General features: G+C 34.9%; 1 protein-coding gene across 1 annotated transcript; it reads left to right on the forward strand.

The window, feature by feature from the left end:
- The first annotated feature begins 2,406 nt into the window (after positions 1 to 2,406).
- On the forward strand, positions 2,407 to 2,973 carry LOC126667540 (uncharacterized). Its single transcript, XM_050360533.1, has one exon. The coding sequence runs from the start codon at positions 2,407 to 2,409 to the stop codon at positions 2,971 to 2,973; it is 567 nt and encodes a 188-aa protein (XP_050216490.1).
- Positions 2,974 to 16,903: the final 13,930 nt, after the last annotated feature.

Here is a 16,903-nt window from a genome sequence, read left to right on the forward strand (position 1 = left end):
AAACTCACTGCTTGCTAATCCACGTGATAACCTGGCAAGCAACTAATCCTGGTTCGTCTCTGAAGCACGAACGGTCGACGAGTCTAAACAATATAAATAGTTATTAAAAATGGACTCTAACTCCAGAGAGTACTAGACACCACATAGGATTAGCACAAACAACAATCACGGTAAAACAATTCAGAGTAAACACAATACCCAAATAAATTATAATGCCCAAATAATACAAGTCCATTGAGTTCTCGCTTTAAAATCCGCTTCGAAAAATATTATTTAAATTATTATTAAGTAATAAAATAATTCAAATTCCAAATAGTGGGTTAGCCGAGTTATCGATAACTACCAAGCTACCTCACATGTCGGGCGATCCAAGTCTAACCCGACCCAAATATGTTATGAAATTATAAATCATAGTTTATAAATTTAAAATAGTCCTTTTGATAAAATAATAATTAAATATTAAAACAGATCTCAATAGCTTATAACACATGTAACCAATAGTTACCAACAAATTACTTAACTAAAATAAGTTAAGAAAAATAATTAAAAGATAAAACGCAAATTAGTCGAATGGACACGTCAAGCCAAAATTTAAATTAAACAATAAGTACTCAAGTAATTATATGAATTTAGGCTATAAATAATTATCGTTTTCATAGTATAATTATTTAAAAAAAGCCAATAATTTAAAATTGACAATTACCCAAATAGATATTCGTTTAAAAGATTATAATAAAAATTATCGTTTCCAAAATATAATAACAAAAATAATTCAAATTATAATCGATACTAACTGATGGATACAGAATCCTACACTAGTTACAATGGAGCCGAGTTACAGGAGATCCACTCTCAGGTGATATCGGACTGCCTATGAAGACCTGAATGTATAAGGAAAGCGGTCGAACCCTCGAGATCCGCCGATATATCATTCAATAAGACGAAGGCTGAATCCCTTAGGATCCGCCCAAAGCGCGTTAATCAAGGATTCGGATCGATCGCCATGATCTACTATAATATCTCGAAGTATCTTCCCATTTGGACATAATCTCCAACATGGAAAGATAATCTCTATCTTAGGAAGACGAGACTATTTAGGAAGACGTTTCTAAATAGGACTCATGTCTAAATAAGGTAGATCACACCAAATCGGGGTGAATCCCTACAAAGTAGGCTCGATCCTACAAAGTAGGATTCACTTACCTACTATGACTCTACAAGGTATACATTCATCTACTATAAAAGGAGCATGAGGTATGCCTAGAACCACAATTACATTCATATATTCAAAGCGCTGCTCAAAGCTCTATACTGACTTTAGCATCGGAGAGTTAATCGGACAACCACCGTCCGGTTAGCTTCTACCCTGTTTTGCAGGTCTCATTCACCGGTTCAGAAGGCAGACTCCATCAATTGGCGCCGTCTGTGTGAAAAGCTTAACTCAACTTCAATTCGAAGGAGCTTTTCTGAACTCAAAACAAATTTCATTGAAGAAGATGACTTTTGAAGGAATGAACCTGAAAGACAAACAACTAATGGATCCAAAAAGCACGCCGGAAGTAATCAACGTCACGGAAGATGGGCTCGACAACTCCGGGGGAAGAAGTGATACAGGAGGACCCTCTTTTTTGACACCGCAATACCAAACTAATCCGATGAGAGGAAGCAACCCAATTGCTTTCAACCTGAGCACCGATGAACAACCAGCGCCAGGCATGGCAGCGCAAGATTTATACAGCGAGATGCTAAAAAAGGACTCGATTCTATCCAGGCAAACCTGGATAAATTGGCCAATGAAGCAAATAGAACGAACAAGAGGCATGAATAAACTATAAAAATCATGAGGGATAATTTCAGCCCAACAGCAACGAGAAGAAGAGGAAGAACCGAAAACACAAATCAAGGCCGTCAAGAGCCAACAAGGGGAGAAAACAACAGAAGGAGGGAACCTCGAAATGGAGGAAACGAAGAAAGAGACGAGGGAAGAAACAACATAAATTGACGAGAAAATAAAAATAGGAGTGACGAAGAATGCCCAGGAAATCAAGAGAATGGAAAAGAAAAATCCGACGAGCAAACCCCTGAAACGCCCAGAAATGAGCAAAATCAAGACGTCGCCCGAAGCGGGTTAAACTCAAAAAGAGAAGAACAAAGGGAGAGAGAGAGAAAGAAGATGCCCCACCTAGAAGCAAACGACAAGACAGAGACGCAGGGAAAGAGCAACCGAAGAAAAAACACCAACAAGGGGAGGGCGAGTCCTCAGAATCACCCCAAAAGAGCAAAGCCACATATGTAGTCGAAGAAGATCTAGAAGAAAAGATAGCCAAGGCACTCAAGCAATTGAAGTCAGAAGAGGTGGATATAGACGATCTCAGGCTGGAGGGATCACCCCTTTCGCCCGAAATCATGGAGGAAACCATTCCATATATCATGAAGTTACCAGTCCTGCCAATGTTCAATGGAGAAGGGGACCCGCGAGATCATACTTCCAGATTCATAGCCACCATGGGGCTACTCAGCGTATCAGACGCAATTCTATGCAGGGTATTCCCAACCACACTCACTGGTACCGCCCAAAGGTGGTACAACAAACTGAATTCAGGATCCATCAAAAGCTTCGCCTCACTGTCGACAGAATTCCTCAACAGATATCTCACGAATATACCATCCAAAACAACCACAAGCATCCTAAGATCATGCATTCAGGAAGAAGGAGAAACGCTAAGAAGCTATATCGAACGATTCAACAAACAAGCTATGAAGATCGATAATCTGAACGTTGACATGGCAACCAAAGCATTGCGAGAAGGAACACGATTCAGAAAACTAGTAGACAAGCTGCTGGTTAATAAACCCACGACTTTCTCGAATCTGATGGGCATAGCTCAAAAATACTTCGAGCTAGACGAGGGCCGGAGGGCGATTCGTGGGAAAGAAGCAAAGGGAAAAGAGTCGAAAGAGAAATTCAAATAGAAGACGAAGTCAAAATCCGAAGATAGAAGAGGAAGGCATGAAGAAAGTAGGCGATTCGCCCCCCAAACAAGATATGAACCGAGGTACGACCCCCGAGACGATGAAAACAACTTCACACCATTGAACACCAACCGAACTAACGTCCTCATGTGGATCAAAGAGAACGTAAAAAATGTAGTATGGCCACCGAAGATGAAAGCCGAAATAAGGGACACAAGAAAGTACTGCAAATTCCACGAAGACTACGGACATGAAACAGACAGCTGCAGAGATTTGAAAGTCGCAATCGAAAGAATGATAGACACAGGAGAATTGAGGAAATTTGTGGCCCACAAAGCGAAAAACAATGACAAGGGAGAAAAAAGAAGTAGAGATGACAAAGGAAAAGAAAAAGAAGACGAACGCCCATCCAAAATGTTGGGAACCATACACATGATCAATGAAGGAGGACACAGCAGCTCAACGATTAGAAGAAAGCAAAGGAAAAAGGTGATGAACATCAGAGAAACCCACATGCCACCCGTAATCTTCGATGTTGAAGATTATGAGCACGTGAAAGCACCCCATAATGATGCCTCGGTGGTAACTACTATCATTGAGAATTGGAACATGGAGTGAATCCTAATCGATGAAGGAAGAGCAGTGAATCTCATGACGAACGCGGCGTACAATATGCTTGGAGGAACCGCGTCAAGGTTGCGCCGAGTCCCGATCCCACTATAAGGACCCAGTGGCCCCTCCATCAATCCGTTACGGGGAAGCACATTGTAAGTAATAATCGGCCCAGAGAGAGGAATCAATAAAAAGGTTATGTCACTATTTAACATAGTTGACATGGAGCTAACATACAACGCTATCCTCAGAAGACCTTTCCTTCATGACTCAGCTGCAGTGACTAGCATAAGAGCATTGTCGATAAAAATACCAACCGAAAAGGGAGTAGTGACGCTGAGAGGAGATCAGAATATAGCTAAGAAATGCTACGATGAGTCCGTGCTGGACCACCAAGAAAACAAGACCGAGAAGAAGGAATAATAGGAAGGAAAAACGACCCATCGCTAGTAAAGATCTTAGGTTTAATACATCATTTGATCCTTAAATTATACACTTTTATTCTCTAAAACTCTTAAACTAATTTCTTGTTCTATTGGACCTCTTAACTTCTTTTTTTTTCTATTTAACCCCTCAACTGCAATTTTTTTTACCGATCTGACCTTTGTCGTCCAACGTGGAAAAATCGCGTGTTTTCAAACGCTTTGAAGCATGTGAAGGATAATTAAAATGCATAAATTATTCTATTTAACCCCTGAACTATACTATTTTATTTTATTTGACCCCTAAACTTATTTTATTTTCGTAGTGCACCTTCAAACTGTTAATTTTTACCTATTTAACCTTTTCGAAAATATAATTATTTATTTTTCAACCATTTTATGTCTAGCATGAATGATTAGAAGCATATAAATTAATTTATGTACGATCACATATAAATTTTTTTAAAATAAATTTATTTTAAATTTTAATATAAATTGTTAACGACAATAGAAATGAAAATATAGAAAAATAAAAAATATTAAAAATTATTAAAATAATTACATGATATAACTTCTTATGCATGTAAATATTTGTTTACATTTCAATAATGATAAAGGGAGTTTGTCTATTTTTGACGATTTTATAAAATATATAAATTTACTATACTGTGATAATATTAAATAAAAATTTAATTTTTAAAAAAATTATAATAATTAGTGTGTTTCACGAATTTTTTATTTTTAAATTTTTAATATACCAGCTTTTAATTTTTTGCAATTTCAAACCTTTCAAATAAATTCAATTTTATTAAATTTTATGTTAAAATTGAAAAACACGCTAAATTCCATAATTTTTAAAGTTCTTAAGTCTTAAATATTTCAAATAATATATAAAGTACATCACTTTTTATTTTAAATTAAAAAAATATATTTAAACTTAATATATTTTTTGACCCCTAAACTTTACGTTTTTGTTCCATGTGACCTCTAAACTATTTTAATGTTCTATTAGACCTCTTAACTATTTTTTTGGTTCTATTTAACCCCACGTCAGCAAAGCCATGTCAGCAATTTTATCCATGTCAGCGCGCGTTATGTGCACGTTTCGAATGAGGGGTTAAATAGAACAAAAAAAAAGTTAAGGGTCCAATAAGACACGAAATTAGTTTAGATGTCACAAAGAATAAAATGGTATAGTTTAGGGGTCAAATGATGTATTAAGCCAAAAATCTTACATCTTATCCGATGGTGTCACAACCATCTTTAATGTTTTGTATGCAGTCTTTTTATCAATAAAAGTTCAATTTTCCTACTATATGATTGGCTGGACGAAATCACAAAAGAAACAAAAATCAAGATCCATCATTAAATCAAAGATGAAAATAATAAAAATTGAGTTTAGATTAACTCAAAAAAGGCGAACCGCCACAAGAGTTTAAATTAACTCAAAAAAGGCAAACCGCCGTAAAAGAGTTTAGATTAAATCAAACAAAACAAAATCATGAGTTTAGATTAACTCGAATAAAAGAGTTTAGATTAACTCGAACAAAACAAAAACCGCCCAAGCAAAGAGTTTAGATTAACTCCCGAGGCGAAAAGACAAACTGATTCTAAATCAAGCATCGACTATAAAAATATTAAATATACTAAATAAAATAGAAGCAAACATTTGATCCGATATTGAAGTAAACGGAGATGTATTAATAAATCAGAATTACAAAAAGTATAAAACAAGATACAAAAAGAAAAAAACAAAAATCTATTTGGCGCGATCCTTCGACATTTTCTCAAGAAGATCACGAGCAATGGCTTGAGGATCCAACCCGTTGACTCCAAACAGATCAATGTTTGGGTTCTGCTCCAAAAGCTTTCTTCCAATAGCAAGGTGATACTCACTAATCAAAGCAAAATAAAAAGCCTTCGTGTCGAGAAGACGAATATGAAGCCCCTCTACCTCAGATCTCGGCTTATCTCTCTCTTCGCCAACAAGGGTATTGATCCGGATAAGCTCTTCAATCTCCTAAGTCAGGTCATTGGTTTTCTTCTCGATCACCTTGACCTGGTGATCATTAATAGCATCCTGCGTCTTAAACTGTGATAAAAGCGAATCATGCTCTTCTAAAGAAGCTTTCAGCTTCGCCCTCTCAGACTCAGATGTCGCCAAGAGAGAAGAAAGACGCTCGACCTCCTCCTCAGCACATTGGCGGCGATCATTCAGCACCAAAACGAACTGAAGGGCCTGCCATCCAACGGCAACAAATCATAAAAATATATAAGGAAACAAAAAATCCGAAAAGCAGTTTACTTAAATAATAATCAACTTACAGAAAAGCCGTGAAAACAAGCAATATCCGAAAGCTCCTGCCCAGGCTTAGAGGCGAACCAAGTAATGTCATCAGGAATCGCTAAAGTCCTGATATATTCCGCCACAACTCGAGGATTCAACAAGCTTGCCGGATCATGACCTTCAACCCACTGCACCAAACTAGGAGCAGAGGAAGAACCTCCAAGAAGACTCTCCTTTGAAGGAGATTAGCTACTAACTCGACGCCGTTTTCTAGACGGTGAATCTACGATATCTTGACTCGGGGAAGCCTCCTCCAAATCAATAAAAAACAACTCGCCCGAATTCACTTCCCCAGCTTCTTTCGGAACATTCACTGAAGCTGGAGGGGGAAGCAGAGCTACAACAGCTTCATCACCTATAAGTTCTTCAACCGCATCGCCATCGGCTATGACGATTACTCTGTCACCAGCAAGCAACACTGCCCCGACAGGAACTATAGCAACTTCAGCGTCATCTTTCGGAATGGGCTCGGCGATGTGGGCTTCAGGACCGCACATTGGAATATCCAAATCTACTTTAAACTCGGAAAGGAAATCGTCAGAAGAAGAAGACATCCTACAAAAGGAAAAGAACCACCGATAAACTTAAAATAATAAATATACCTTGAAGAAAAGAATAATGAAGCTCTGCCAGGCTTCGAAAAGGATCCTCCAAAGGAAACCATCAATATCGAAGATGACTACTACTCAAAACGTCTAAAATAGGACGTTGGAAGACACTATGGAATGACAAATCAAAAGCAAGGATGGACTAGGATAAACTTAAAGGAGACGGATAGTTTTGAACTTGATGAGTAGAAAAACCATCTGGAAAATGAAGGAAAGCAAAATTATGATAAACTACTAAGAAACGCCTCCGCCAATGATTATTTAAACAAGGAAGATAAATACGGGACCGACCTCTCCTACCAAGTGCAAACACGAAACAACCGTCACACTTCTTAAAATCTACGAAGTAATAAAGGACATTAAGAGAAAGGGTATGACCCCGAAGCCTACACGCTTCCACAAAGGCGAGTACTACCTTAATCGTACCCGGATAGAGCTGCCCTAAGGCAACTCCTAAATCCTTACATACTTCTACTAAAAAAGGATCTAAAGGGAACCTAAGACCAGCAGCGAGCTGCTCTTCAAAGACAATCGCCCTGCAAGATGAACCAGGGGACTCCGAAGCAGCCATATCGGCACTGGGTAGTATTACTCTATAGTCAAAAGGAAAACTATACTTAAAGTAAATATCTAAGACTTCGCTCCTACGAAGCCCAGATCTGGTGATGGACATGGCGGTGCATGCATTTTCCGCTCGACTAAGAGGCATCCTAGAACAGAAAATCACAAACACAAATAAATATTAAAGATCAAACAAAGAAAATATCAAAGAACACCAAGAACAACAAATCAATTCCCAGAATGAAATTTGCAGAAATCGAAGAAAAACAAAGAAATATCTTCAAAATCTTCAAAAGCACAAAACAAGCAAAAGAAGCATACCTGAAATCTGGAAAGGCAAACGATGGAAAGTCAATGAGTAAATGAAGAACAGAATAATCTCAAAAGACAGGAGAAGATAATCGAAGAATGAGAATACTTTCAAAGATAAGTGGAAGTGAAAAAAGAAAATAGAAACATGAAGAGTTTAAATACGAGGAACATTTATGTCAAATCATTAAATAATGACACGTGGCAGGAAAAAGAATCTTACCAGAGAAGAAAAGCGACTCGCCAGCATATGAAGCGAGTCGCCTAGAATACGAAAAGACTCAGCTCCAAAAGAGCAAAAATTTACTAAGGCATGAATACTAATTACTTCAGCTCACTTGCGGGGGGGCTAATGATGGATACCGAATCCTACACTAGTTACAACGGAGCCGAGTCACAGGAGATCCACTCTCAGGTGATACCGCACTCCCTATGGAAGACCTGAATGTATAAGGAAAGCGGCCGAATCCCTCGAGATCCGCCGATATATCATTCAATAAGACGAAGACCGAATCCCTTAAAATCCGCCCAAAGAGCGTTACTCCAGGATTCGGATAGATCGCCATGATCTGCTATAATATCTCGAAGTAACTTCCCATTTGGACATAATCTCCAACATGGAAAGATAAGCTCTATCTTAGGAAGACGAGACTATTTAGGAAGACGTTCCTAAATAGGACTCATGTCTAAATAAGTTAGATCACACCAAATCGGGGTGAATGCCTACAAAGTAGGCTCGATCCTACAAAGTAGGATTCACTTACCTACTATGACTCTACAAGGTATGCATTCATCTACTATAAAAGGAGCATGAGGTATGCCTAGAACCACAATTACATTCATATACTCAAAACGCTGCTCAAAGCTCTAAAATGACTTTAGCATCGGAGAGTTAATCGGACAACCACCGTCCGGTTAGCTTCTACCCTGTTTTGCAGGTCTCATTCACCGGTTTAGAAGGAAGACTCCATCACTAACCTTGTTTTTATTTTTAAAATAGTGAGAACAATTAGCAATTTAGAAATTAAAGTGTTAATTGAGAGTCCGGTTCCAAATTGATATATTAACAAACCAAAAAAAAGTCCTTTAATTATCATGAATAATTCAACCAATTTATATTAAGAATCCCAAAGCCTAAGCCATTAAAACAGGGTTTAAATGCATAAAAAATCACCAACTTTCGCGTTTTTTTAGTATTTAACACGAACTTTTAATTTTGGCATAAAAATACACGAACTATCTGATTTTTGCAATAATAACACGAACATCATTTGGGATATAAAACGACACGGTTTCTCCCCTAAAACGGAACCGTTTTTGTCTTAAAACGACATCGTTTTTTGAAAAAAAATGCAAGTTTGGTGTTATATGCAAAAATTTGATAGTTCATGTATTTTTACGCCAAAATTAAAAGTTCGTGTTAAATACCAAAAATACGCGAAAGTTGGTGATTTTTTGTGCATTTAAGCCTTAAAACAAAAAGAAAAAAAATGGCAAACACACTTATGAATACTACATTTTTGCCGCCATTAATTACCACTAAAACAAACAACAAGAATTCAAACCCATTATAGTAACATGATTAATAACCAACCCATGCTATCATTCCCATCACCATTAGATAATAATAAAAAAACCCAACGACCATAATCAAATCAGTTACAGTAACAATTTTAAATATAACGAAACTACAAGTCAATATTGTCTATTATCAAAGCCTAAATCAATAAGGACTACTAAACTAACAAACTCTTAAGATTTACGTGAACAACAACATCATTATGATTAAAAAAATGAAACTAAGTCACAAGTATGATACTGCCAAAATCAATCCTACATAATCATGCACAAAGCCAACGGTGGAACCCTTAGGCAAAGAAGTAAAACAATTCCCTGTGTTAAAACAACAATAAATTCCCTGTGTTAAAACAACAATAAATTCCAGTTTTTATAAAACTTAAACCCATAAATTTACAATGGAAAAATAAGAGTAATGGAAGCAACAAAGAACACGTAGCCGACAAAACCTCAAACGGTGAACCGTACGGCAGTAATAACGGAGAGATTTACATACCGTTTGACGAAAACATAGCTTAGAAATATAGAGGACGACGTGAACTAGTATTAGGACGAAACGGATCTCAAATAAATGCTAAAACGAATGAGATATCGATGAGAAACGAGAGTGTCGATTTATCGAAACAAAAACTGAAAATAAGAAGGAAAGCTTACCGATAATTTTCAGCAAAAAGGGAGGATGAAGATGAATGATTTTCAAAGAATAATGATGAAGAATACGACGGCTAAGGTTTGAGAGTTTATGAGGAATAAAGTAGAGCTTAAAACGTGATTTAAGTATCAAGCCTATAATTAAGGAATAAGTAAAAAAAATGTATAGCATGGTGCTGCAATTCAAAAGAAACACGAGCATTGAACTTATATGGGCCAAATGAATTACTTGAGTCAAAAGAAAAAAATTAAAAGAAGTTAAAGCATGCATGAGCTTGCATGGCTTTCAGGGGCCAAAACAATTCAACCAAAACGAACGCGAATCGAACCACGACCTAATTTACGAACGACTCAAATAATTGCCAAAATCTCGACGGAAAAAGCCTAAAAGTTTTACGGGATATTACATTCTCTCCAATTTATTAATAATTCATCCTCGAATTTACCATAAAACCAAAGTAATATAAAATCAATTATAGCACGCACAAAACCATACGTAACACACAAAATACGGATCAAGGCATTCCCAACAGAACGGAAGAATGCAACAACGCATCTAAAACTTCGATCTCTCATACCACTGTACGACCAAGTGACAACCCCAAACAGAGACAAAATAAAAGCCGCATAATTCAACCTTTTGAAAACACAATTGCAATCACAGATTTCCCGCGAAAGACATCTTCAAAGAATTGCTCACTCATTTCAATAAAAAACCACACTAGAAAAACTATCATCTGCTTAACATACTGATAAAACTCGTCTTAGGGAATTCTTAAGGAAAAAAAAATCTCACCAAAATATAATCCTACTGCAACGAAGTTTGGGAAAAGTAAAAATGAAAAACGAATCAAAAACTGAATCGAAAACTCGAATGGTCCCCACACGCATAAGCGAAATATTATGAATTCAACAGTTCGGTACCTAAAAAAATTTCTCTAAACACAACACGTGTGAAAGAAAAACAAAATTCCAACCGAGAATCACGAACATCCTTACGAGAAAAATTTCCAAAAATAATTAGCTTAAGTCTCAAAAACTACCAAAGTAACACAAGTATAGGAACAAACCCAAAATTTTCCATCAGCCAAATATAACCTCGAATCCTACAAAAGATTATTTAAATCGAAACCGCATTTAATTGTTTCATTGGTTATGCTCAAAACGGAATTTGTTTAGAAAAATGCTTTCCGCAAACACAAAATATCATATAATAATAACATCCACCTTTAATTTAAAATTATTAGCATCTCAAGTTTCATTTCATTTTAAAACCGAAAGTCAATAATCTGTTGGAAGACTCTCCAGTTTGTAAACGTACCAACACAATTTAAACACTCTCAATTTGAATTCACTCCTTACTTTCATAATAAGTTCACAACTATATAAAATCGTTCAACTATAAAAATCTTTAAATCCGCTTTTAAATCAAAACTGACAAAATTTTATCACTTTCTCGAAAAATAAAATTTTGCAAATAAGAATCCCTCTATTTACAAAATAATTTCCATATCGGTACCAAAACGTTTTTGACAAAAAAATCGAATCTGTAAAAACAAAATTTCTTTTAGGTTTTTCAGTGTAAAAACACACGTATAGCATAGACAAATTCCCTAAACCAACAATCCTCAAATTATAAACCGTAAGCTGACACAATATTTTATGGTCCGAACTCAATATCTTACCGCACTTACCACAACTATACTTTTAGTGCAACCTTATAACCATATCTTTCCTTTACGAAACACAGGTACTCCAACATTAAAAACACTTTTTTACAATGCAATCGTCCTTAAATCACCATCGTCGTCACGGAGTATTTGTCTAGATACCAATCAAAAATTTCAAAACCGTTTCAAATTTATCAACTTTTAAAACACCATTTTCACAATGTAACTCGCGAGTTAATAAAAAAACATTTTTCTCAAACAGTCTTACTGATAAGAATTTATTTTATAGAATTGTGCGTTAGGGTGATGACAGCTCTCATTTCCAAAGAGTTGCATTCAACTCTAATCATTTAATGCCCGTGATGAATGTACTAAATGCATGTATCAAGTTTTTTATTTCTCTTTTAATTAGTGAGCATACTCCATGCTCAATGAAGTTTCCTAGTCGTGGCACTCAAAATGCATGATTATGACATGTCTGGGCACAATTACGTGATAAAAACATTTCAATCACATTAACAAGTTAAAATTTAAAATCAATTTCCCCTTAAAATATTTACTAGACATTACACTCTGTGAGACGTGCACTCGTCCATCTTGACATATTTATCCACCTCTATTACTGTAGTCAACCAATTTGAATCGTCATTAACTAAGAATCGAATTCGACAACCTAACAACAATTTATCCTGACAAACGAAGTCTGCCTCGAATCAAATTGAAAGTGTTCCCAAAACAAAACAACACAACATGACCGCTTTCACAACTCCACCATCAGTTTTGGTATTTCACCGATTTACCTGATGAACACATCAGTGTATTGCTACAGTGATCAACCTCGAGTCACCATTTCCACATCCTTCTCTAGAAGGACAAAAGACGAAATTTTTTGATACTCCAAATTATTACAACGAACCCGATAAAAAAAACATAACGCCTGAAGCTTAATGCACGAGACAAACACCACGAGTAGTATTTTTCCACTGGTGCTGAGTGATAATAACTCACAACACCATCCTCAAACATAGGTAGATTCCTATACAGAATCCACTAACAGTTCTAAAGAGTCGCTACTCAAATTCCTTTATACAAAACTCAAACAACTTGATTTTCAAAGTTCAAACGTTAGTTCCGGCTAATCCAATGACAACATTTAAATTAATCGCATGGTTTAAACATAGGTTTGAATCGCACGTCGACACTCACACCAAGTTTAAATCAGAGTAAACTAGCAAGAAATGTCCTCATGTGATACTCCATACAATGAGGAAAACGAGAAAAATAATCAATAAGACAACTTAACCAAGTGCAAAACAAGAAAAAGAACACAGTAATGTAAGTCATGATTTTTACACAACTGAAACCATCCAAGAATCTTGTAATAAAACAAATCATTATTAGAGTAGGTAACAACTTAAACAGCCTAAAATGATTAAAATATTAAATCCTGAATTAATATACTCAAAACAAGAAAAAAGAAAAAAGAAATAAGATCAAAATGTATTCCGGTATCGATCAAAAGGTACGCATCAAAAGTCCCAAAGTTTAAAAGTCATGTTCTGGAAACCTCCTTTATTAAAACAATGGTTAAATTTCACAATGTCACAATTTATAAACCATAGGGTTAGCCGAGTAATTACTATTTCAAACTCCAAATTTGGTGACCCAAATCAGACCCACAACAACAATTTTCAAAACGCACTCAAAACATTTTAAAATCCAGAAAAACTCAATTTAAAACAAAATCTCAATCTTTTCAAAATAGGGAACTCGACAACACCAAAGTAACAACGTCAAATTCATCACCCAAGTGAGAAATAAAAAAAATTAAATAACCTTTTCAAAACACATACTTCGGCCAATAATAGCAAACCTAGGATAAGACCAACAACACCAAAGTGTCGACAAACCACCAAACGGTAAAATTTCAAAAATAACTTTAAATCGTTAAAACAGTATCACCTTTCAAAATAAATAAAATTATTTTGAAAACAATCGTTCTAAAACACCAAGTCAAACTTAAAACTTACATTTTAAAATATGAGAAATTCATTTTATTTTAAAAGAACAACCCTTTTAAAATCATCAGTCAATTGTACAATTTTGAAATACAATAAATTCATTTTACTGGCGAAGTAATGAAAATTATATTTTTAGGGTATCGTGTCCAGTCTACTCATCTGACTTTTATGTTAATGCACGAGTTAGGCCAAAAATAATTTACTCAAAAGAAATATAAAACCATTACGTGGCCAACAACGTTAAACAACAAAACATGATAATAGATTTAATGGCTAAAATCATTTGCACTAGAAACAAGGTTAAATCCTAACGAAATATTATTTTTAATAATCCATATTCTCGGTCAAAGCCGAAACTACTCACCAAATAATTCAGCGTTATTAAAATCATTAAAGGCATAAAAGCCAAAAATTTATCACCTAAGTGAATTGTAACAAATTCAGGATAAGGCAAACAATGTCATACCCAATTATGAATTAAAGCAAATTACTAACATAAGATTTCCCGAGAAATCAAAAGCAATAAAAGTCACCCAAGTGAAATAACATTTATAAAATAAAATCAGCATCAAATCAAACATAATATGACTGACTCGACACGATCCTATTGGTGTAGGCAGAAGATTTTAAAATTAAAAGATGACGTTTCAAAGACAAGACATGAAACCTATATGTGCAGTATTACCTAGGACTCAACAATACTTAACAAAGTAAACACATAGCAAGAAAATGGCCTTGCTTTTCATAACCAAAGCTTTGATACCAAGTATGTCACAACCCATTTTCAATGAATCGCGACCGACGCTAGGGTATGGATAATGTAGTACCAAAACCTGTAGCAAGCCTTATGGAAACATACAATCACATAAAACCTGCAAGAACCAATGCTTTGGGGCAACCGAGACTTCAGCCTAGTTCTAGCAGTTCATAATAATCAACATAATTATAATAAATACTCGTTCAACTACGAGTCTCCAAAAAATGGCACAAATGCAAACCAGATTAAACAATATAACATGCAAAAGCAAATATATACAGTCGGACCAATCCGACAAACAACTAGAAAAATAATAACGACGTCTAATTACTACTGCAGTCTAAGAATAAAACAGTTTGACAGTTTTATCAAAATAAATGGAATCTCTGAGGAAAGTAAAGAAACAGAGATCAGCTGACTCTCTCAAATCATAACCCTGGTAAAATTGGGAAAACAACGACGTCAGATATACTGAGATGAGTGCATACCACTATTTACATTTATTAAGTGGAAAGCCTTTAAAACAGTTTAAAATATTTTATAACAGCATTACGAATAATAGCTGGAACTCTAATCCACAAATATTCTAATATATAAACTTTATTCAAAAGGTCTCGTCCCGAGATCTGAGCTACACCGAGTTACCACCGACCACACTTAATCCATATCCAGAGTCCCGAGAGCTGAGCTACACCGAGTTACTCTACTTGGTCCCGAGAGCTATGCTCACACCGAGTTACCACATTTAAAAATATACCTTACCCAGATCATTACCGATGCGCACGCAGTCCTTATGAAACCCATTAGGTAGCATGTTCCAACTAGAAGTTGTAATGATAAAAATAGTTCGAAATATACGTATTCAGTATATATATATAGCAAAATAACAATTTACTTAACAAAGCGGTAAATAGTAAGTACATACTCACTGCTTGCTAATCCACGTGATAACCTGGCAAGCAACTAATCCTGGTCTGTCTCCGAAGCACGAACGGTCGACGTGTCTAAACAATATAAATAGTTATTAAAAATGGACCCTAACTCTAGAGAATACTAGACACCACATAGGACTAGCACAAACAACAATCACGGTAAAACAATCCACAGTAAACACAATACCCTAATAAATTATAATGCCCAAATAATACAAGTCTATTGAGTTCTCGCTTTAAAATCCGCTTCGGAAAATATTATTTAAATAATTATTAAATAATAAAACAATTCAAATTCCAAATAGTGGGTTAACCGAGTTATCTATAACTACCAAGCTACCTCACATGTCGGGCGACCCAAGTCTAACCCGGTCCAAATATGTTATAAAATTATAAAGGGTTAATTCTATAAAAAGTCACGACTTTTACACAAATTTTCATTTTAATCACTTTTAAAAATTGCCGTATAAAACCATGACCTTTCATTTTTTTTTTCAAATCAATCACCGACTATTTTTCCAGTGAATTTAACATTTTTTTTTTCAAATTTGTCGGATTATGGTGGCCACGTCATAAAAAATATACAAAAATTGATTTGGTGATAGATTTCAAAAAATGAAAGGTCGTGGTTTTATATGACAATTTTTAAAAGTCGTGATTAAAATGAAAATTCGTGTAAAGATCGTGACTTTTTATGAAATTAACCCAATTATAAACCATAGTTTATAATTATAAAATAGTACATTTGATAAAATAATAATTAAAAGATAAAATGTAAATTAGTCGAATTGATACGACAAGCCAAAATTTAAAATGAAGAATAATTAATCAAGTAATTATATGAATTTAGGCTATAAAATAATTATCCTTTTCATAGTATAATTATTTATACCAAACCAGTAATTTAAAATTGACAATTACCCAAATAATTATTCGTTTAAAAGATTATAATATAAGTTATTGTTTTCAAAATATGATAACAAAAATAATTTAAATTATAATCGATACTAACCTTATTTTTATTTTTAAAATAGTGAGAACAATTAGTAATTTAGAAATTAAATGTTAATTGAGAGTCCGGTTCCAAATTGATATATTAACAAACCAAACAAAAAAGAACCTTTAATTATCAAGAATAATTCAATCAATTTGTAATAAGAACCCCAAACCCTAAGCCATTAAAACAAAAAGAAAAAAAAATGGCCAACACACTTATAACCAACCCATGTTATCATTCCCATCACCATTAGATAAAAAGGAAAAACCCAACGGCCATAATCAAATCAATTACAGTAACAATTTCAAATATAACGAACCCACAAATCTATATTGTCTATTATCAATGCCCAAATCAATAAGGACTACTAAACTAACAAACTCCCAAGATTTACGTGAATAACAACATCATTATGAGTAAACAAATGAAACTAAGTCACAAGTATGATACTGCCAAAATCAATCC

Source organism: Mercurialis annua, linkage group LG1-X, assembly GCF_937616625.2.
Source record: "Mercurialis annua linkage group LG1-X, ddMerAnnu1.2, whole genome shotgun sequence".
In the NCBI taxonomy this organism is placed as follows: domain Eukaryota; kingdom Viridiplantae; phylum Streptophyta; class Magnoliopsida; order Malpighiales; family Euphorbiaceae; genus Mercurialis; species Mercurialis annua.